The 22879-nt window shown below is 42.0% G+C and overlaps 1 protein-coding gene across 4 annotated transcripts in view; it reads right to left on the bottom strand.

The window, feature by feature from the left end:
* Window positions 1-22879, bottom strand: part of LOC123506917 (inversin-like) — a 170211-nt gene that overhangs the window by 71384 nt on the left and 75948 nt on the right. For 3 of the 4 annotated variants that reach the window (XM_045259331.1, XM_045259334.1, XM_045259333.1), the window contains 3 exons: window positions 6700-6866; window positions 5550-5759; window positions 4640-4980 (listed from right to left, as the gene is read on the bottom strand). In XM_045259331.1, the coding sequence (XP_045115266.1) occupies window positions 4640-4980; window positions 5550-5759; window positions 6700-6866 (718 nt within the window). The remainder of the gene's footprint in view (window positions 1-4639; window positions 4981-5549; window positions 5760-6699; window positions 6867-22879) is intronic. The other variant, XM_045259332.1, reaches the window with a different exon arrangement.

Below are 22879 nucleotides of genomic sequence, written 5' to 3'. Positions count from 1 at the left end.
AAATCAAACATGCGTAAATCGAGTTATCTGTACTCCGAATCTCCCTGAACAAGGCACTCATCGCCACTGTTCTAACTTCATGTGCCTTCACCCGAACCAAACACATGTCCTCCTCAGAAACATCCACATGTGCACGCTGGTCCGCTGGATAACCTGACATATCCAGTGGGAAATAGTATGAGGGTGCACTACAAACCGAGGCTCAGTAACCTCGCAAAAAGGCGGGAGCATCTAGGACGACAGTCCTTGGTCCTACGAAGGCACTCCCTGACGGCTCTGACTGGGCACAAAAGCCTATACCCTTCTGAGTTGCCAAAGTACTCCATAAGAGCAGGAATGGAGAAGTCAGACTGTGATACATCACCTGGGAGTTGAGTCTTCGCTAGAAAATCCGGGGCTAGCGAGAAAGTCATAGAAGCCCAACCCTTTGAGTGATGAACTTCTGCTGACAGCCCGTGCAGCTCACTAACTCGGAGAGCAGAAGCTAAAGTCAAGAGAAAGGAGGACTTTGGAACAATGTCCCTCAAAGAAGCCAAATGCAGAGGCTCATAAGGGGACTTCATTAATAAGCATAAAACTAAGGACAAATCCCACGCAGGAATACGTGGTGAATGAGGAGGATCCAACTTGACAAACCCCCGAAACAGAGCTGACAGATCCCTATCCTGTGAGATACCCAAGCCACCCTGCTGGAAAACAGGGGCCAAAGCAGAACGATAGCCCCTAATGGACAGCAAGGACAAATGTTAAGTGTCCCAAAGAAAATGAAAAAGTCTGCTAAGTCCATCACAGAGGTCGAGAGAGGATGACAACCTCTCGACTCACACCAACCACAGAAGACAGACCACTTTACCTGATAGACTCTGGCAGAAGACTGTCTGACCAGACAGGCCATAAATCTAGCAGCCTTCCACGAAAAGCCTCTCTTTTGGAAGAGACACAGGAGAGTTTCCACGTGTGAAGGTGAAGAGCCCATGGCGATTTGTGAAAGAGGTGGCGATGAGGCTGGCGGAGCAGAGAGGTCCATTGCAACAACACTCGAGGATGGTCAACAAACAGACTCAGAAGCAGAGGAAACCAGTTCGCCTGGTGCCACCGTGGGGCAATCAGAGTCACGCGAACACAAGCAGACTCTGACTCAAACCTGCACCCGCTGAATCAGAGAGAAGGAAGGAAAGGCATACAGATCCAAGCCCTCCCATGGAAAGGCAAAAGCATTCTCTTTCCAAGATTCCGGGTCAGGCAAGGGAGATACATAAAGAATTAACTGGTGATTTAAGGCAGTGGCAAACAGATCCACCTGTGTCGCACCCCACACCTGGAAGACCTGCCTGCACACTACGGGATGCAAGGTCCACTCTGATCCCACACACTTGCAACTGAGGACGTCTGTCACTGCATTTCGCCGTCCCAGCACAAACCTTGTGAGAAGAGAGACCGAGTTGTCCTCGCACCACTGGAGAATGTCACCCGCCAGACCCGGGAGACTTGGACCGGGTGCCCCCTGAGTTCCTCAAATAAGCCACCACTGTCAAATTGTCTGACATGAGAGACACCACTGTGCCCTAGACTTCCTCCTGAAAGAACTATAGAGCCCGGAAAACAGCCATCATCTCAAGGTGGTTGATATGAAATCTCCGCTCCTGTGGAGACCACACCTCCAAGACTAGAGATTCCCCCAGATGAGCACCCCAACCGTGAAGGGATGCGTCGGAAAACAGAGACTATTCCAAAGGTGCCATCACAAAGGGAGCTCCCTTGAGTAGATGACCCAGATCCATCCACCAAGAGAGGTGTGCCAGACACCGCTGTGAAGGAAAAACCTGCCACCAGGGAGGGTCTGACGCTGCCTTCCAATGATTTTTCACGCACCACTGAAGGGACCGAGAGCGTACCCGGCTGCCCAGGACCAGCCTCTCCAGGGAAGCCAGATGACCCAGGAGTGACCTCCATAGAGACACCGTAGGGGCTCTGTCCTCTAGAAAACTCTGTGCCACTGAGAGAAACCAGCAGACCCTTTCTGGCGACAGAAAAACCAGAGCCCTTACTGAATTCAGCACCATGCCCCGGTAACTGCTTCCTTTGGTTGGGTATCAGGTCTGATTTGGGCAGATTGATCTGAATACCCAAGTGAGCACACAGCCTGGATGGCACCTATGCATCCCAAGAGAGTCATCCCTGTGACCAACCAACCGTCCTGGTAACGGCACAGGGACAGGAGAGCAAACTACTTCCCTAGCAAGATCTACCCCAGCCATGGGGTCCGCCACTGCGAGAACCCCTGGCCCGAAAGGATCCCCCTGTAGTGGAGGGCCTGGGAACCAGAGCTGACGAAGAGAAGCTACGAAATGCACCCCTCCTTGTCTGTACTTTTATCTTGCTCCCCAAGACCCAGAGGCTGACCCCAAAAAGAAGCTAACCCCTGCACCACAGAAGAGAGTGCACATTGCTGAGCAGTAGAATACTCCTCTTCCTGTACCCTAGCTACCACCGCAGGGTCAAAAAGCACGTCAGAAAAGGGAGAAGAAAGGAGCTGGCGCTTCTCCCTGTCAGAAAAGGTATGAGGCAACGAATCCACTACCACCTGCCTCCGTAACATAAGGAGTCTACAACGTAGCTCCTCAGCAGGATGAAGAATGTCCTTATTTGCCTTTGCCAGTGCCAACAAAAATTCCAAAACATCCTGTTCCGTGCTCAAAGCAGCACCAGTCCAACTAGCCAACACCTGATCTGTCCAAGAGGCAATGTTAGCCATGGAGCCACACACTTTCTCCATTTGCACCAACAGGTGGGAGGAGACAGAGACTGCCAGGTTGTCCACTGGCCGTAAACCCCCAACTCCTCATTAACCGGAGGAGGAGCCATCAGGTATATAAAAAGACCTGGCTCGGCCATACCAATCCCTAGACAACTGAAAATTTGCAGAGCAAGGCTTAAGCTCCTTCATGGACCTGCATTGGGCTTCCTCACGGACTGCTTGAGCCATAAGCGACCGTGGGAGAGAAAAAGAGGGCTGGTGTGGCAAAACTGAAACCTGCGCCTTTTTTACCCCCGTAAGGTGGAACAAAGAAGGAACCTCAGGAGCAGGAAGATGAAGATAGTCTCTCACCAGGCCAATGGTGCAAAAAAGGGGAAATGCCTACTTGATTGGGAGGCATGTCCTCCTCTTCATCCTCATAAGACTCTTCTGTGGTTGCCCAGCATGGGAGCCTTGTGGCTGGGACCAACACACACACTCTGGGAAGGGAGAAGTCCATCAGACATAATAGTACCAAACTCCACCTCCAAAGTACATGGAATGGTCTCGCTTACGCCTAATCCAAGTGAGCTGGCCGCCAGGCATGGAAGCCGTATGGCAGACGCCAACCTCAACATCCTGGAAAGGAGTCTGGCTGCCAGGCATGGGAGCTGTATACCAAACACCCACCTCCATTTCCTGGGTAATGGGGCGGCTGCCGGGCATGGTAGACCAATGGCTGTCGCCAACCCCACCCCATAAACACTGCCAGAGGTACCAGGAGCACCAGGCATTTCCTTAACCTGAACCTCAGATAAAACCACAGGAGGGGATAAGAGGCTGGCTGCCAAGAATGGGAGACGTATGGCAGATGCCACCATCAATATCCAGGATAGGAGTCTGGCTGCCAGGAAAGGGAGCTGTATGGCAATTACCAGCCTCTGTACCCAGGGTAGTGGAGCAGCTGCCGGGCATGGTAGACTGATGTCTGTCTCGAACCCCACCCCCATAAACAGTGCAAAAAGTACCAAGGGCACTGTGCACTGCCTTACCTGTGTCAGGAACCACGGCATGGCAGTCACCAGTTGTTGTTGTAGCGTCTGCAGCAGACACCGGTACCACCTCAACCTCGCAACTGGCGGCACCAGCTGGCCCTGCTTGCCATGGCCTCTCACTCATACCTGGCTGGGAATTGTCTACCTGTGAAGCCAGAGACTGGAAACCAGAGAAGGGGAAACCCTGGGAAAAGGAGAGAAAGATGGAAAGCAGACTCAATGTTTCCTCCATCTTACACATGCGTTTATGCAGCTGCTGAGACAAAGGGGAAGACTTAAGCTTACCAGAAGAAGAAGCCTTCCTCCTCTAAGTACGATCTTTGATACTATCCAAAAGACATGGAAACTGGTGGTGTGACAAGGCCTTGCAACAAATAAAATGGGAAGCAAGGCTACAAAACACCCACCGGAAGAGATGGGAGGGAACGAGAATACTTCACACACTTACGTGGCATAATAACACACTTACAAACTCCCAATAGAAGAAAAACAAACCAAGGAGCGACAAAAGACAAACCAACCACTGCTGAAAAGCAAAAACAACGAGCTGGTGAAAGAGATGAGCTGGAGACTATGTGTAAGCCCTATGACAGCAAAGAGGCGAATGAGGGAATCGGCCTGATGGCTGATACCTGGGAACAGAAAACGGGCGGGGTGTCTTCGCAAAGAAAACAAGGGCACCTCAAGTATTTCTTTCGTTTCTTTCCTCGAGCTGTTAGACATTATGTAAGTTTGTTGTGGGAATGGGGTTTAAGCAATAATTAATAATTATGGGTAGTAGTATGTGTAATAACAAATTATATATTATATATCTATACTCCAATCAAAAGTGTTGCCTTGTCCTCACCTGTTACATGCCCAATGCAAAGCAGTCCTAAACTGATTGTCTGTCAAATTTACATTACAATTCTGGACAGACAGAATGACGTCCACAGTTTCCTTTCTAGCCTCTGCCACAGCTATATGCAGAGCTGTTGTGCCGTCAAAGTCTTGCCAGTTGACATTGGATGGAGCTGCACCAATTAGTGTCCGCACGCAATCTCTGGCTCCATCGGCTTTGCTCATGGCTGCCCAGTGTAGAGGAGTCTTGCCTTCTTGGTCAGGCATTAGATTGTTAGCTCCATGTTTTATGAGAAGGCGTACATTTTCCTGAGATCCATATGCTGCTGCCCAGTGAAGAGGGGTTCTCTGTAAAAGTGATTCATTAATGAGGTCCCCAACACTTGGAAAAACATGAGACATGTAATGATACTTCAATTTGTTGGACCACAGTAAAATATATGAATATTCATAAAAAATAAATTTATAATTCTTCAGTGATCAAGCACATTATCTTGTCCTTTGCCTTCACTTACAATTTAGCTTTGCTAATAAAAATCTTTTAAAATTTCTTAAGTAAAGAATCCATTAAAAATCCTATATTTAAATTCAATTTACACATTTTTGAGAACTAGATACTCTTGAAGAACAAAACTCATTGGTAAAATGGGTTTCACTGGTATCTTACATATTACATTAATTACCATTTACTTTAAAAATCACCACAGGGACATATAAAACTTACCAAATAACAAATATGTATAATGAAAACATTTAGTTGTCACCTTAAATAATGGACAAACACAGGGCTGGTATAAGCATTTCCTACTCCACTCAATATTTGGTAGTCATTGTAGTCTGTCTAGTACAATAATAATAAGATATATAGAACAGCAAAAAAAGTGCATGGAAAACACCAGAGTATAACATTTACTTACCTTTTTGTGGTCCTCTGTGTCCAATGTACCAGCCACTGTGTGTTTCAGGAGAGCTTGAAGGCATTTGTGATTGCTGTGACTGGCTGCATGGTGGAGTGGAGTTACACCTTTCACATCCTGAGCTAGCCACACACCATTGGAATGTTCCGAATTTGAAATGTTTTTGCTCTCTACTGTATGAAGGATGGATTTGATGCAGCCAAGATGACCCTGAGGTACACATATCCAATATTTTGTAAAGTCTAAATTTGAATTATCCTCTACAGTTATTACTACTTTTCCTCACTCATTTCATAATCATTCTAGTGTCACAGCTCAGTACAAAATTTCTTCTGTTTTTGTTTTTCCTCTCACAAAAAAAAAAAAATCAAAATCAATAGAAGAAACATTATGATTCCTGTTATCATTTTCTAACTTTTTTTATGTTATGGCCCATAGTGCCTGTAGGTATGGAAAGTGCTGTTCAGTTTCCACCCATTAGTGGCGTAGGCAATTTTATTTATGGTAGTACCCATATTAGGGCCTATATCACTACCCAAGTGCATCTTTGGTGTAAGGCAATTACACTTCTACCTAGAACTTGGGTATCATGGTGACGTGTAGGTAACTTTAAACCACTTGACAAATGACATAGTTTCAAGGTGGTACATGGTAAGATATGAACCGATGCATGGATGTCTGCACGATCCCATGCTCACCACCTTATCCACTACGCCACTACCTCCCTGACACAATGCTCAAGGTGATGTGTGTCATGCTTACAGAAAGAACAGGAAAATACAAATAAATAAATGCAGCTAGTTTTGACATGAGTATCAAATCCCACCATGTGCCACCTTGAAATTTTGTCATTTGTCAAGTGGTTTAAAGTTACCTACATGTCACCATGATACCCAGGTTCTAGATGGAGGTGTAATTGCCTTATACCAAAGATGCACTTGGGTGGTGATATAGGCCCTAATATGGGTTCCACTATAAAGAAAATTGCCTCTATTGCTAATAGGTGGAAGCTGGACAGCACTTCCCATACTCTTCAAGTAGACCTACAAGAGCTACAGGAAAAAAAAATAAATAAAATGAATAAATATATAAATAAGAAAATACCAAAAATAATAGCAAGAGAAGCCAAAAAATATACCTTAAAACTTACTTTATATGCAGCAAAATGTAGAGGAGTGCATCTGTGAGAGTCTGTAGCATCAGGCTTTGCCCCAGCATGTAGCAGCAGTTCCACGCATTCCTGATGGTTCCCCAACACTGCAAACACCAATGCAACACGCCCCCATCGATCCCGGGCTTCCAGATTAACATTCTTATCTGAAAATGAAAATGGTAGCAATTATAATTCATGTAAAGCTTGTTGGATTTCACTTCAATTTCAATCAAAAGCAAAAATCCTTCCTATTTTTTTTTCTGAAACACTGTCTGACTCAATGGAGATGTTTGCTTTCATAACCACAACATCCATTCTACAGTGGTATAACAAAACAGTACACTGCTGGTCAGAGTGCAAGACGCAGTACCTATGACAACCTGAGAGGGAGATTAATGACACAGAAAATGTTTCAATGAGGGTTCTCACCTAAACTAGTAATTGATAGAGGGCCCTTGTGCCTTCTTGATCTTTATGAGTCTTGGGAAGTGAGTCACCCAGGTGGTGGAGATACTGAGCATCAATATTGTCCCACATGTCCTCAATAGTGGCTTGGAGGCATGGGAGAGAGGAGGTATATCTTTCACTTAGCTTCAGTTTAACGTATTCCCACAGATTTTCTATAGGGTTAAGGTCTGGCGAATTTGCAAGCTTGTGAGCTGGCAACACTCATCAGGAGTAAACATATGCTCTATGTCACTGTGTCACCAATGATGAATGGTAGGAGCAACAGTGATTTCACAGTGTCTGATTCCGCCACCTCTCCCGTGCGCCTTACTTCTATTCCTCGGGTCTCTCGCCATGTTACGGGGAGACAACTTTTCAATGAGAGTGGTATCAGAACAAGAAGGAGAGAGAGAGAGAGAGAGAGAGAGAGAGAGAGAGAGAGAGAGGATACAAGGGGCCCATTTTCTCTCGCTCTAACCAAGGCTGTTGAACCCAATCGGATGCAAGGCCACATAAACAGATGATACTACCTCATTCAATCTGTGATATTTTGGTAACCACGACATCTAGAGACTTCTGGTTTTTGCATTCCGAAGAGGAAGAGTTGCTTGTGGGCAGGACATCATTTGTACTCACTCATTTATTGAATTTCTACGTGTACAGTAAACCCCCAAATTTAGCGAAATCCAGCTTAGCGAAATCATTATTTAGCGACTGTCTGGAAAAAGGCCAAGCCCTCAAGTTTAGCGATTTTCTCTCATCTTTAGCGAATGTACCGCACTACACTGTCCCGCCTCCCGCTCGCTCTGAGCCAGTCACGTGTCTGTTTGGCCGTGACGTCAGCCCCACAGGGCCTCCGGCATTCCCACTCGACACTTGAGCTATTGTGTGTGTTAATCCAGCGTATGAAATTTTTTGTGCTCCCATCCTCACTGTTTAGCGAGTTTTGCTATCACCATGGCCTCCACTAGTGGTTTGGGGGGTGCTGATTCTCGTGAAGGTGGCAATGTTGCAGCTGTAAATGGCATCCTCACTGTTTAGCGAGTTTCGCTATCACCATGGCCTCCACTAGTGGTTTCGGGGGTGCTGATTCTCGTGAAGGTGGCAATGTTGCAGCTGTAAATGGGGACTTGAAATGGGGACTTTGGGCAGACGAAAGACTGATTGGTATTTTTCCCTATTTAAAGTAGTATTCAAATTTGCCAAAATTCCAATTTAGTGATGGTTTCGGCAGACTAATAGGATCGCTAAATGTGGGGGCTTACTGTAATCAGTATGTGAATACTGTACAGGCTATTTTGTGTGTTTCTCGCCAAACTTTTACTTTTAGGACGCATGTCTTGAGTTCACAAAACTTAAGAAAAAATACACATTTCAAAGCATATTATGGAGTTTTCAACCAATCATTGTTTATGGTCATTCAGGCAAGTTAAAGGTTATATTGTTATATTATTTACAAGTATGTAGGAATATGAAAGAAACACAAGCTTGTTTTTGTTGCTGATTAGGGCCACGAACGCGAAGGACTGCAGGTTGCCGAGAAGGGTGGACGCCTGAGGCCGCCAGGAGGGTGGGCAGGTTGAATGTTGTGACGTCCACAGGGCGGACAGCTGGGAGCGTAGTGCAGTGCGGTGGGAGTAGAAGCGTGGGCAGCAGGGCAGGAAATGCAATAGGAAAGGGCAATAGGGATCAGCAGACAGGCGCAGACGGTGCAAGTCAGCTGCGAGTGTCGTGTGGCCCAGGCGAAGGCTCCGGAGTTGTTATTGTTGTGATGGGTGTGCGAGCCCTCAAGGTCGTCAACCTCCCCGTTGTCATGGTAACGGGCTTCCCATTTTCTTCTTCCTCCCTCACACACAGCTGCTGCCTCCCTTCTCATGTCTTTTAATTATGTCTTCTTTTTCTTGTAGCATAATGGTTTTCCTTTTCTTAGCATCACTGCTGTCACTAAGAAGTTTTCTCTTTGGTGCCATTGAGCAAGATACTAAGAACTTGAGTCAGTAAACGCAGAAGTAGGATAACACTCTTGCCAGGGGCGATGGTGTGGTGGAACTGAGGCAGGGTGTTATTGTATTCAAGTGTGAGGTGGGCGGTGTGGCGGGCAACCACCAACAATAACAATAAATCCCGCACTTTACGATTTATAAATTTTTAATTTTTCTAATCTTAAATTGCCTTATAGTGGACTGACGTAACTACAAGTTTGACGTAACTCGAGACCGACGTAACCCGGGACTTTACTGTATATATATATCTACAAGATGTATACAGGAAAAATACATTGAAATTTTTTTAAACTTGAGGTTTTGCTAAGATTACAATGAATTACCTATTTATAGGTATTAATACAATTCACAAAACTTAAGAGAAAATACACACTGCCAAGGAGCACAGACACATACATGTACAAAGGATGAACAACGATACACAAAGTGGGCTGAATGTTCGGGTGGACATGGGTAGCTGAGCGATCGCTGCTCCACCTACCGATAGCTATTCGTATCTTAAAAATATTGTCGTATTTCAAGGTTAAAATTATATGAAATTTTTTGTCGTATATTATAAAAATTGTATGTTGGGGCGATCGTATCTCAAAGTATTATATTTATATACAGTCAAACCTTGCCCAACACGACAGTTACGTTCCTGAGCTCATCGTGTATGGCGAGATTCGTGTTCGGCGAATAATAGGCCCTATGGGAAAATGGGTGTTACGTTCCCAGATCCTCCCCCCCAAAAAATTTTTTACCAAAAAAGGCTGAAAAAAAAACAATAAATGAAGTACCAAGCAAACATTTTATTTAATTATAGTACTAGTACCTTTAGTTTATTTGCTGGTTGGAGAGGGCTTGAAATATGAAGTGATGGGCCTCTGACTGGCAGATGCTTCTATATGGCGTAAAGTCTCCTTGTAGGGCAAAAGAAGCTTCTCAACACCCCTCTTGAACTTACCGTATGTAATTTACGGCTTACAAGATGCACTTTTTTTCTTAAATAATACCCTGAAAAATACTAGTGCATCTTCCAAGATGAATGTTGTATTGTAAGGCAGCATTCAACCTCAAGTGAGCTTGGACACTTGACTGATAGCGACCTGGATTTGTATGTTGAGGCATTACATTATGATGTTAGCTTAAGTACCATTTAATTTAGCCTTTTATATTATGTAAACTCAGTACTTAGGTGTTACACATATTTACAATACTATAATCCTTCCTGCAGCCTACTCAGTGTGTGGAAAAAACGGGCCGCTCCCTCGTCTCATTGCATCACACACATACATGCACACACATCATGCCAGGTGCCTTTATACCTTTATTAATAGAACATCCAAGTGGCTTATTCATTCAAGCAAGAGTCAAAACTCCACTTGTGAATTGTATTCACATTGATAAAGCCTATGAAGCACGACTGCAAAATAAAATAAATGTAAACAACAGGTCCAAAACATGCCGTCGCCCGCCACTAAAACAAGAAGAGATGAATTGTTTCACTGTGTACATGTATTTACCTATAGTGTTTTTATTCACATAGTTTTAACTCGAAAACTCCGACAGGCCTTAAATACAGCTGCATAGCACACTTCCGACAGTCCTTAAATGGGGCAGCTACTTTGAGCGCTAATAAAAACCACGCTAGCATTGGTAGCGCTGCTATATTTGGTCATGACGTAGTCCTATGGTAGTACTGTCGGCTCCCAGGAAGCACACCGCTCTAGCCAGCTAGTCTCCCGCAAATTTCTGTGAGGTGCGTGAGCGTCGTGTCGCAGTGATAATTATTTACGTATTTACGTATTTACTTTTTTACGGAACTCTTATTTACAACTATGGCTCCTGGTGCTAAGAGGAAGCTAAAGTTTAGTGATAAAAGTGATAGACAAGGCAGGACAAGACGCAAAGTGCACAGGTTGGAGGTAGATCCCGTCCCCGCTATTGTGACAACATCGTCACCCACGCCTGATAAAAACATACGTAACTATAATCAGCCAATATGAGTGAAAACACGAAAAACATGTGAAAACACATGAAAACATGAGCAGTGCCTTACATTATGTAAGAATACACATAAAAGCACCTCCCCCGAGCCAGCCACGCTTCCCCACATCATACCGCCTTCATCAACATCACGCTGGACCCGTGCCAGAGAGTTGCCGCTACCACAATCTTCTCCAACTATCGGTTATTATTCTGAGACAACCATAGTGAGTAGAGCAATAAAAACTTGTAGGATGATGCATTGTCATGTCTACTAACAGCAGATTTTTTTCCAGAGTAATTTATAAGAGTTGATTTTTTTATGATAATTGTGGTAATGGGAGGGTGCAATTTTGCGGCCATTGGTCTTAGCGGGTTAAATTTGTGGTGAGTGCTCCAGCAAATTTGTAATGAGTGGTGAAACAATAGTGTCTTGCAAACTCCTTGCTTCTAATGTTTTTGTGTTCAGTGGTCGGGTATATGGTGAATGCACTCTTGTATGAGAATGACTTTTTTTTTAGAAATTTCTTTCAAATATTAGGATGCGTCTTCCAAGATGCAGTGTCTTGCAAGCCGTAAAATACGGTAATGCTCCTCTCCAGGATGGGATCTGTTTCAGTGAAGAGGGATGTTGCATCTTCCATGACTTTCAGCAAATTACGAAGAGTCCAAGATGCTTGTGTGGGGATGTCAAGTGCATCCACCAGGACCAGCAGGAGATTCAAATGGAGACCAAATCATGGAATCGCGAGTCAAAGTTGTGCTCGGGGAAATATGGGATTTTTTACCAATTCGTATGAGCTTGAGCTTGAGCTTGAGCTGGGAGTCACCCAGCATTTGCTGTCGGTGTAGCCTTTGGATCGGCGTTCTCCCATACACACCTGGAAATGGAAGAGTGAAGCAGGAAGTCTGAAGCATTAATGCTTTCCCTCCCTCCCCCCTCCCTCATCACATTCACACCTGTTCCCCATCCCCATCTCTGTCCCTGAGGGGTCCCTGCCTTTCAATCATTCTCATACGTTCCCTCCAGGCACTCTCTAAGAAATCTTTCACACCCTCAATCACCCGACCATTTACCTGTCTCTCAACACACAGCCCCAGCAGGTACTCCATCCATTCCCTAGCATTCCTCTCTCTCATCTCACTACATGCTTCTACTTCTATCTCTTCTGTCACTACACCTAACATCCTGTCTCTTGCACACCCATACCCCTCACACTCCAGCATCAAATGTTCTACTGTCTCATCCACACCCGTCTCGCATACCTCACACACCTTGCTTCCTCCATTCTTCCACCTATACACCCTGCTGTTCACCTCCAGGGACTTGGTCCTGGCTCTGAACAGCAGTTCCCCGCGCGGCTCCCATCATAAAAACTTTCACGCCTAGGCCGGTCCTTTCTCCGATACCATTCTAGCGTTGTCTTCTCACTCATCCCCCTCCTCCACTCTGCTTTTCCTTTCTCTTCCACACGCCTATTGATTTCTCTCTTACTCGCATCTACACTTCCATGTCCTATGGCTCTTCTAACAAGCATTCCTATTTCACCCACCCAAATTTCTATATTAAACGACTCCTGTGCCCACTGTCCATACACGTTCCATTCGTACACCTTTTTTGCCCATTTACTCCCATCCATCCTCTGCAGTCTAACCCTATACCTCAACACTGCCTTAGCTAACCTTTCCCTAAATGTACTCCATCCCATATCTCCTCTGATCGCCTCCACTGCCACATACCTGTTGGCACCTAACGCTATCCTGCCTGTCATGTTCTGCAGCACCTCTAGCCTATTCAGGTCTTTCCTAGTCCACACTGTTGTTTCTAAACCATACATGATACTGAGGATAGCTACGCGAGTTTTGTGTTCAGCGAGGTTTAACTGTATATATATATATATATATATATATATATATATATATATATATATATATTTTTTTTTTTTTTTTTTTTTTTTTTTTTTTTTTTTTTTTTTTTTTTTCCAGCCTAGCAGCGAAAAGTGGTTCAGTTGTTTGTTTACATTTCTCTGTAAGACGGTCCAAGGCAGAACTTCCAAGTAGCAAATGGCCAAGATGAGCTGCTCTATCGTTTATGAGCGGACAAAGCTGTCTGAAGTTTCTCATAAAGAGCATTAAAGGCCAAAAATAGCAACGAAAAATAGCAGTTGGCTGGAGGGGTGAAGGGGCAGCCACGTTTGTTTACAGTTGACAAATGCGACAAAGAAAGTTGACGGAAAAGTACCAGTGTGACGCCGTCTTTACTGTTGTGTGTACAACCCACTACCCCTTGTACTGCTTATGTACCATTTTTTGTTCCAGATTATACATTCAATGTGCTTTATTTCATTGTTTTCTTACCCATTTGGGTTATGTACATGTTTTTTCGCAATTTATAAGGGGTTGGGAGAGGAAATTCTGTGTATCCAGCTGGGTATTTTGTGTATCTGCCAGGGCCTTGGCTGCTATAATCAGGATATGCGGGCGATTACTGTATATATATCTGACTTATACGAATTCCCCACCCCCAAAAAAAATTAACTCAGACTTTAGGGAGATGCAAGATTTATTTATTTAATTTTGTGGGATTTAAGATTTTGGGATTACTATTGTATCTCCAACATCTTCAGATTCTAAATTACCAGATGGTATAATTTATTTTTTGATAATTAAATACCCTTCCCATCAGGAAGCCATTTTTAAATGTCTTGTGTGATTGTGTCATAGCCTGACTTACGCCCTACACAATACGTGGCCAGGAGTCAATTAGGGAGGTGCATCATTTAGCTCCATAATTTTTGCCTAACAGGTATAAGTTGACGAGAATTAGAATGAGAAACATGAAGAAAAAAAGACAACTAGAAACAAACAAACAAATGTATTGTTGTGAGACAGCTGGACTTTCAATTCTGGCCTCCCCTCTCCTCTCTGTCATTCGTGTTATCTCCCCTCTAAGACGCTCACCTCACCCCATGCCTCACTGCCAGGCTTCTCCGCTATCTCTCTATATCATAAGACTGTTATGATCTTTTCAAACACTTTTCTTCTTATTTCCTTCATCATCACAACTTTACATGACATAGCTCTCACAATAACACTATTACAAAAAATTATGTTGAGACAGAGGTAGAAAGCTGTACCAGACAAACAATAAATACTTCACTATTATTATCTCACTTCAACACACTAATAGTGACTCAGTGTCCAATTCAGCAGTGAAACAGCAGATTGTCATGATGCTGCTGATGACACCTTCCCAACCCTCACATTTTCTAGAGAAGCAGGTAGTATCTGATATGTTATCATTTTACCATGCTCCAGGAAGTCATTATTGTTAATTTCTTACTTGTTACTTATTACTTGTGGTGTTTGTTCAAGGCTCCGCTCCACTGTGAGGCAGCACTCAGCAGAGCCTCCCTCAAAAGCAACTAACATCTATAATTGTCTTTGATTTCCATGCCGTTAAAGTCATAAACTTCCTTGAACAAATATATCTTCTTTTTCTTTTTGAAGATATCGATCCTGGCACAACCTTTGATATCACTCGGCAGTTTATTGTAAATCTTTGGTGCGCATCTTGCAAAAATGCTCTACATCCCATGTCAAGGTTATTTCTTGGCTCATGTAGTCTGTATGGGTCTGCATCGTGTCTCAGCTCCATCGTAGTGTCATGGTGGAATGTTTCCAGTAAGTTCTTCAAGTACTCAGGTTTTCCAGACTGTAATGCCTGATGAGTCATGATACTAATCTTGTACTCAATTCGTGCTTTAATTGGCAGCCAATGCAGATCTATCAATACAGGTGTTATCCTCTCACGAGGAGAGATGCCTGTAATCAGTCTGGCAGCTTTGTTCATAACAAGTTGTAAGTACTTAAGAGATACTTAGGCAGCCCATAATACAGAGAATTGCAGTAATCCAGTTTGCTTACCACGTGATTATGAACCAGCATCTTCGTAGTTTTCTCATCCAAGTATTTTCTGACAAAACCTATATTTTTCAGATGGTATCTTGTTGTCTTAACCACCTGCCCTATTTGATCTTTCATAGATAAATGACAGTCCAAGATGCAGCGTCTTGCAAGCCGTAAAATACGGTAAAGCTCCTCTCCAAGATGGGATCCATTTCAGTGAAGAGGGATGTTACATCTTCCATGACTTTCAGCAAATTACGGAGAGTCCCAGACGCTTGGGAGGGGAGGTCAAGTGCATCCACCAGGACCAGCGGGAGATTCAATTGGAGACCAAATCGTGCAATCGCCAGTCAAAGTCGTGCTCGGTGAAATATGGGATATTTTACCAATTCGTGTATACGCGAGTTTCATGTTCGGCAAGGTTTGATTGTATATATATATATATATATATATATATATATATATATATATATATATATATATATATATATATATATATATATATATATAAATATAGGCAACGCCCGCTTAATAAAGGTTCACACAACAAAATTTTGCTACAATGAAGGTTTCATTTTACTACCATCTGCTCGTTTTATCCAGGTAATTTTTTCCAAGTTTGAAAGCCCCGCCGTATCACGCAAGCCGAAAGGCTTTTGAAAATACCAAGAGCTGCTGATACTAATGCCTGCCTCAGGAGAAATCCTGGGACACCTGTGGAATCAAGATCAAGATCAAGATCAAGCCTCTCGTGGACAACACGCACCACTCACTCCCCTGTTCAAAACAATATCAGCATCACTGTTAATGTTTTAAACAGGCTCAATTTACCACCAAAACGCCCTGCAATGTGGACTAGCATTTCTAAGAAGACCAGGAAGTCTCTTACTCTCGAAGTGAAGCTGCATATTATTCACAGACACAAGAGAGGCGAGAAAACTATAGCATTGCTTGTCACCTTGCCTCCATTTATTGTCTTTACTATTTTCAAGTCAGCAGACTCTATTAAGAAGGCTGATGAGACCCTATCTTCATTGCAAGCTAAAAGAACCACCTGAACTCGTGACTCTACAATGAATAAAATGGAAAGCCTTGTGGAAATGTGGTACATAAGTTTTGTATGTGATACAATAATACACCCTTTGTTTACATTCCACAGGTTGCCCGTTAGTGTCTTTCCCGTTTCACTCTCCCTCCCTTCATAAATTTAAGATCATCAACATTATAAAGTTACGTACATACATACATTAGTGTACATTATAATGACTTAAATTAAACTTAAATTAAACTGCCTAAATGTTTAACTTCATAATTTCTACTTTCATTAACCCCTTCCTTACCGCAGCCAACCCCCGATGTAAACAAAGAGTTCCCCTCCTATACCGCAGCCCCCTGCCTGTGCGCGCATGTGCCTCACGCCCAGATCTACACATTATATTTCTTTCTAACTCAGTGTTATGTACTTTTTTCGAAACATTTTTGTAATTTTACTAATAAAAGAAAACATAAACATAATCATAAATTGTGCACTAATCATAAATTCAGCACTACACACTCTGCACCTGGTGAGGGTGGCCCTGAGGCAGAGTCATAACTAGGCTGCTCCCCCTCACTTGCCGAGAGGGTTTCAACACTGCTGTCACTATCACTCTCTCCTCTTTCTTTTTCAGGATCATAGTCTGAATCATATTCATCTGGAGAGTCTTCCAGTATATCTTCACTATCTGTCTCATAATTATGGTAATCCTCATCACTGCTATAAAAAGCAGACGCCATTATCTCTAGCTAGAAGCAATAGAACAGTCTCACCATGGCTGATAATAGAGAACTGATGTTCTTGGGGGGACTGTGGGAATAATATATACATCAAAGAATAGTGATTGGCTTTAGTTTATGCCTGAAAAATGAACTCCGATATTGATTGGCAAGTGGGGGGTGGTTTTGTTACACTGGGATGGGTAAAAATAACGCCTCCAGCGTTAGTTTGTTTATAGTGAACCACGTGGAGCATGAAAAAAGCAAAATCCGCACTCAGGCCACAGTTATACACGGAAATGTATTAGTGTGGTATGCACGTACCACAGCGGCATCTTGCGGTACCACGAGGTCGCTTTTGCGCGTGGTACGCACATACCACAAAACAGTCTTGCAGTAAGGAAGGGGTTAAATCTTTCACTGTACTATGATGCACTCTTGCTTTGTTTATTCTCAATGGAAGTTTAAGTCAGGGGTTAAACTTGTTATAATCGGTTTGCTTAACAAAGTTTCACTTAACGAAGTGTTTTTAAGAACGTAACCCCTTCGTTAAGCAGGTGTTCCCTGTATATACAGTAATACACCGCTTAACGAACAGGATAGGGGGTGTCAAAGCTGTTCGTAGAGCAAAAATTCATTAAGCAGACATCATTTTCCCATAGAAAATATTAGAAATAGGGGGGAATGCATTCTGGGCTGGTCCCCAACATACCACATGGGTTAAAAAAAAATTATATATACGTTTAGCAGCATATTGGGCCACTAGTGTACCACTACTTTTATGATATCATATGAGTCATTGGAAGTTAGAGGAGCTACGTACAAATTCTCTCACATTCTCACATTTATTTATGTTCACAAAACAACATTTCTATTAGCTTTTTACAAACCTTGCCCCCAAAGAAAGGATTGTTTTGTAATGCATAAAGTGAAATCTTACATGGAATACCAAAAAATAAAGCAGAGATGAGATCAGCCACAGACGAAGCGGGAGGCTCATGGCCACTCAGCCGCTTCTTCTTCTTTTTGTGACCCTTTAAAGCTTGGCGAGTTGTCTTTCCCCGTGATATTTGTTTCCACTTCTCTATTGCCTGCTATAATGGATATCATATCTTAGTATTCATATACGCTCATGCCATGAGGATAACCTCGACTCCGTGGGTCTGAGTGATAGTGAATTATTAATGAAATACAGCAGTATTTCATTAGTAATTCACTATCACTCAATGCCATGGAGTCAAGGTTATTCTCATGGCATGAGCGTACATGAATACTAAGATATGATATCCATTATAGCAGGCAATAGAGGAGTGAAAACATAAACATCATGATGAAAGTAACACGTAAGCAAAAGGATCACAAGAAGCAGAAGAAGCGGCTGAGTGGCCGTGAGTCTCCCGCTTCGTCTGTGGCTGATCTCATCTCTGCTTTATTTTTTTGGTATTCCATGTAAGATTTCACTTTATGCATTACAAAACAATTCTTTCTTGGAGGCAAGGTTTGTAAAAAGCTAATAGAAATGTTGTTTTGTGAACATAAATGCATATATAAGACAGTAACACCACCTCGAGAGGTGGTGTTCCCAGCAACCTCAGAGCAACCTGATAGCAACCTTGTCACCGTCCCTTCAAGCGTTCATGGATGCCATTTCGCTGCAGGAGGTTCCTCTGACGTTGTTAAAGAATCTTGGATCCAACTCCAGGAGCGCTAGAGATAGAGGTGGGGAACCAGCCAATCACAGCGAAGCTACCGCGTTTGGTCCCTCACTCGGTAAATTCAAACCCAGAAAATTTGCTAAAACGGATGTGGTTGTACGTTATGCAGACTTTTTGGTCTAACTTGATATAGTACATTAAACCAGAAATTCGTTAGATGAACGTTCATTAAGCAGAGTATTACTGTATGTATATATATATATATATATATATATATATATATATATATATATATATATATATATATATATATATATATATATATATATATATATATATATATATACAGTCATACCTCGCCCAACACGACAGTTACGTTCCTGAGCTCATTGTGCACGGCGAGATTCGTGTTGGGCGAATAATAGGCCCTATGGGAAAATAGGGGTTATATTTCGAGATCCTCCGAAAAAAAAAACTTTTTTTACCAAAAAGACAGAAAAAAAAAATCCCATTAAATGGAGTACCAAACACACATTTTATTTAACTACAGTACTAGTACAGTAATACTCCGCTTAATGAACAGGATAGGGGGTGTCAAAGCTGTTCGTAGAGCGGAAATTCGTTAAGCGGATGTAATTTTCCCATAGGAAATAATGGAAATAGGGGGATGCATTCTGGGCTGATCCCCAACATACCACATGGGAAAAAAAAAAAAAAAAAAAAAATATATATATATATATATATATATATATATATATATATATATATATATATATATATATATATATATATATATATATATTTCTATTAGCTTATTACAAGCCTTGTTTCCAAGAAAGGATTGTTTTGTAATGCATAAAGTGAAATCTTACATGAAATACCAAGAAATAAAGCAGAGATGATGAGATCGGCCTCAGACGGCAGAGACTCTGGCGACTTGGCCACTTCTTCTTTTTGTGACCTTTTTAGCTTGGCGTGTTTTTTTCACCACGATATTACATTTGTTTCCACTCCTCTATTGCCTGCTATAATGGATATCATATCTTAGTATTCATATACATTCATGCCATGAGGATAACCTGGACTCCGTGGCTGAGAGTGATAATGCATTACTAATGAAATACCACGGTGATAGTGAATTACTAATGAAATACCGCGGTGATAGTGAATTACTAATGAAATACTGCGGTGATAGTGAATTACTAATGAAATACCGTGGTGATAGTGAATTACTAATGAAATACCGCGGTGATAGTGAATTACTAATGAAATACCGCGGTATTTCATTAGTAATTCACTATCACTCACTACCACGGAGTCCAGGTTATCCTCATGGCATGAGCGTATATGAATACTAAGATATGATATCCATTACAGCAGGCAATAGAGGAGTGGAAACATAAACATCATGATGAAAGTAACACGCAAGCTACAAGGGTCACAAGAAGAAGAAGAAGCGGCCGAGTGGCCGCAAGTCTCCCGCTTCGTCTTTGGCTCATCTCATCTCTGCTTTATTTTTTTGGTATTCCATTAAGATTTCACTTTATGCATTAGAAAACAATCCTTTCTTAAATATGGTATATTTTACCAATTCGTGTATACGCGAGATTCGTGTTCAGCGATTTCATGTTCGGCGAGTTATGACTGTGTGTATATATATATATATATATATATATATATATATATATATATATATATATATATATATATATATATATATATATATATATACAGGATATATACAGGAAACATACAATGAAATTTTTTTAAACTTAAGGTTTTGCTAAGATTACAAATGTTAGAATTTAATTAACTGCCATATCATAGTCATTACCCTAGTTTCATAACTTACCCCGATGGGCTGATGTCATGTCGTTTTCTTTAGTTCGTAGATGTTCCAACATTTAGGTCATTGACCTTTAATACCTCATATTATACTCTTAAAATTTATTTATTTAAGGGCCTTTAGTTAATGTATATATTTTTTATATTGTGTTCACATGTACTAAGTATGTAATAATGTAATACAAGCACAAGTTGTGTTTTGTTATTATATTTTGAAAGAATGTAATGAGTTTAAGAAGAATTAGACCTCAGCTCTCCTGTACCACAGGTGTTTCATTAGCCTGAGACTTCCTCTCTCTTTTTTTTCTCTGCATTGCACGATGAAGAAAGAAGATTCTTCATTTTGGTGCCCAGACCCGGGAAGTAGAAGAACCCAAGTAAGAAGTTACAAGTTTTTTGTGCAGTAACAGAGAAATGGAGAAGATTAAGAAGAAGAGAACTGCCTGTCGGGGATGGGTGACCAGAACCACCTCCACCCTCCAGGATATTTTAGCCCAGCTGTCTCCTACCATTACGGAACTGGAGTACGCCATCCAAGAATTCAACAAAAGACTTGAGAAGTTAGATGAAGTACAAGAAGAACTAGAAGCTGAAGTTGAAGAAGAATTTACCCTAGAATTGGATGACACATATACCTTCAGACAAGAAAGTACGAAGACAAGAATATTAGCTGTAGTCAAAATACAAGAGTTAGCAGCAGCAGCAGCACCTGCAACTGGGCCTCCAGGTTCTGGTAGTGGAATTGGATCTCAAGACCCTGAAGCTGTTAGCGTGAAATTGCCCAAATTGGAACTCCCGAAGTTCAGCGGTGAGGTTACACAGTGGCAGTCCTTCTGGGATCAATTCATCTCTCACATAGATTCTACCAACCTTGCAGTCATTAGTAAGTTCCCCTATTTATTGTCTCTGTTGGAAGGGGATGCCAAGAATGTGGTCAAGGGCCTGGCACATACTAGTGATAGTTATACGGTGTAGCCTGTGATTTACTCAAGGACCGTTATGGTAAGCCAGAAAGAATTATATTTGCACATGTGCAGGCCTTGCTAAATGTTCATGTTAACATTCACCAAAGTGGAACAAAAAGTGTTGCACAGCTATGGAAGTTGCGTGATGAAATTCTAACGCACACTCGTAGTTTAGAAGCATTAGGAGTCAGTGGCAAGCAGTGTGAAGTGTTCCTTACTCCTATCATCTTGTCTCGTCTGCCCAATGAACTGAGGCTAGAATGGGCCAGGGATGGGGATGGACACGAAAGTGATTTAGAGTGGTTACTAGATTTCCTCTACAAGGAAATCTCAAGATTAGAAAGATCTGAGGCCTTTAAAGGAAAAAAAGTTGAGAAAGTTGAAAGTAAAGTTTCTAAGGATAAGGTTTACTCAGCTGCAGCCTTCCACTCTTCATCAAAACAAGAAAGTCATCTTTGTTGTTTTTGTAGTAAGAAACACAAATCAGAAAATTGTTTTGGTGTTTTAAGGTTGGATGGAAAGGAGTGGGCTGAAAAAATAAAAAGTTTAGGCCTCTGTTTCAAGTGTTTGACCAGTGGGCATATGTCAAGAGAATGTAAGGCCTGCATAAGGTGTACAAGGTGTAATGGTTATCACAATGCTATGATGTGTGGTGTGAAGTTAGAAACAAGCTCTAGAAAGGAAGGAAGTGAAGAAAGTGAAAGTGTTGCTACAAAGTCTGACAATGTAGCACTTCTATCAGGACAAGGTAGTAAATGCACTGTTCTGCAGACCGCAAAGGTTCAAGTAAGCACAAGTAATGGTAATGTTATAGTAGCTAAGGTTATGTTTGATAATGGTGCAGATAGAACCTATGTCAGCAGCAACTTTGTGAAAAGGTGTAAACCACAATGGATCACTGGTACACCTATACCTTACTCTAGTTTTGGAGGTCACAGTGCTGGGAAAAATGAGCAAAGAAATGTTTTCCAGTTAAAGTTGTGGGACTCTGATAAGAAGATTGTACCTATCATTGCTGCTGAAATACCAAGAATATGTCAATCTTTAGTGAGACCTGTTGTACCAAAAGCTGTAATTAGTTCCTTTTCACATATTGCTTTAGCAGATGATTATCAGCAGGAGTCTCCTCTAGAAATTGATATATTAATTGGCTTAGACTTTTATTGGACATTGATTTCACCTGTAGATGCTATTCAAGTGAACAATGTAGTAGCCATGAAGTCTGTATTTGGATATGTGCTGTGTGGTAAGATATCTGAGTGTACTCTCACATCCTCTAAGTATCCTGCGCCACAATTGTTGTGTATTTCCTCAGTGTCTGATGCTGATTTAAGTAAGTTTTGGGATTTGGAAACTGTAGGAATTAAGCCAAAGGAAGCTGTAGAAAGTTACTGTGATACAAGAGTACACAGAGAATTTGAGAGTACAGTGCAGTTTGTGCAAGACCGATATGAGGTTGCACTCCCATGGAAGGATGATTTTTCTAAAGAAAGGCTTAAGAATAATGAAGGTTTAGCTAGAAAAAGGTTAAGCAAGTTAATAGTTAAGTTGGATAAGGACCAAGAATTAAAGGAAGAGTACCAAAGAGTATTTGATAATTATGAGACTGATCACATAATAGAAGAAGTGC

Source organism: Portunus trituberculatus, chromosome 21 (genome assembly GCF_017591435.1).
Source record: "Portunus trituberculatus isolate SZX2019 chromosome 21, ASM1759143v1, whole genome shotgun sequence".
Classification (NCBI taxonomy): Eukaryota; Metazoa; Arthropoda; class Malacostraca; order Decapoda; family Portunidae; genus Portunus; species Portunus trituberculatus.
The sequence above is the reverse complement of the archived record's forward strand: the minus strand, read 5'-3'. Positions and strand labels throughout refer to the sequence as shown.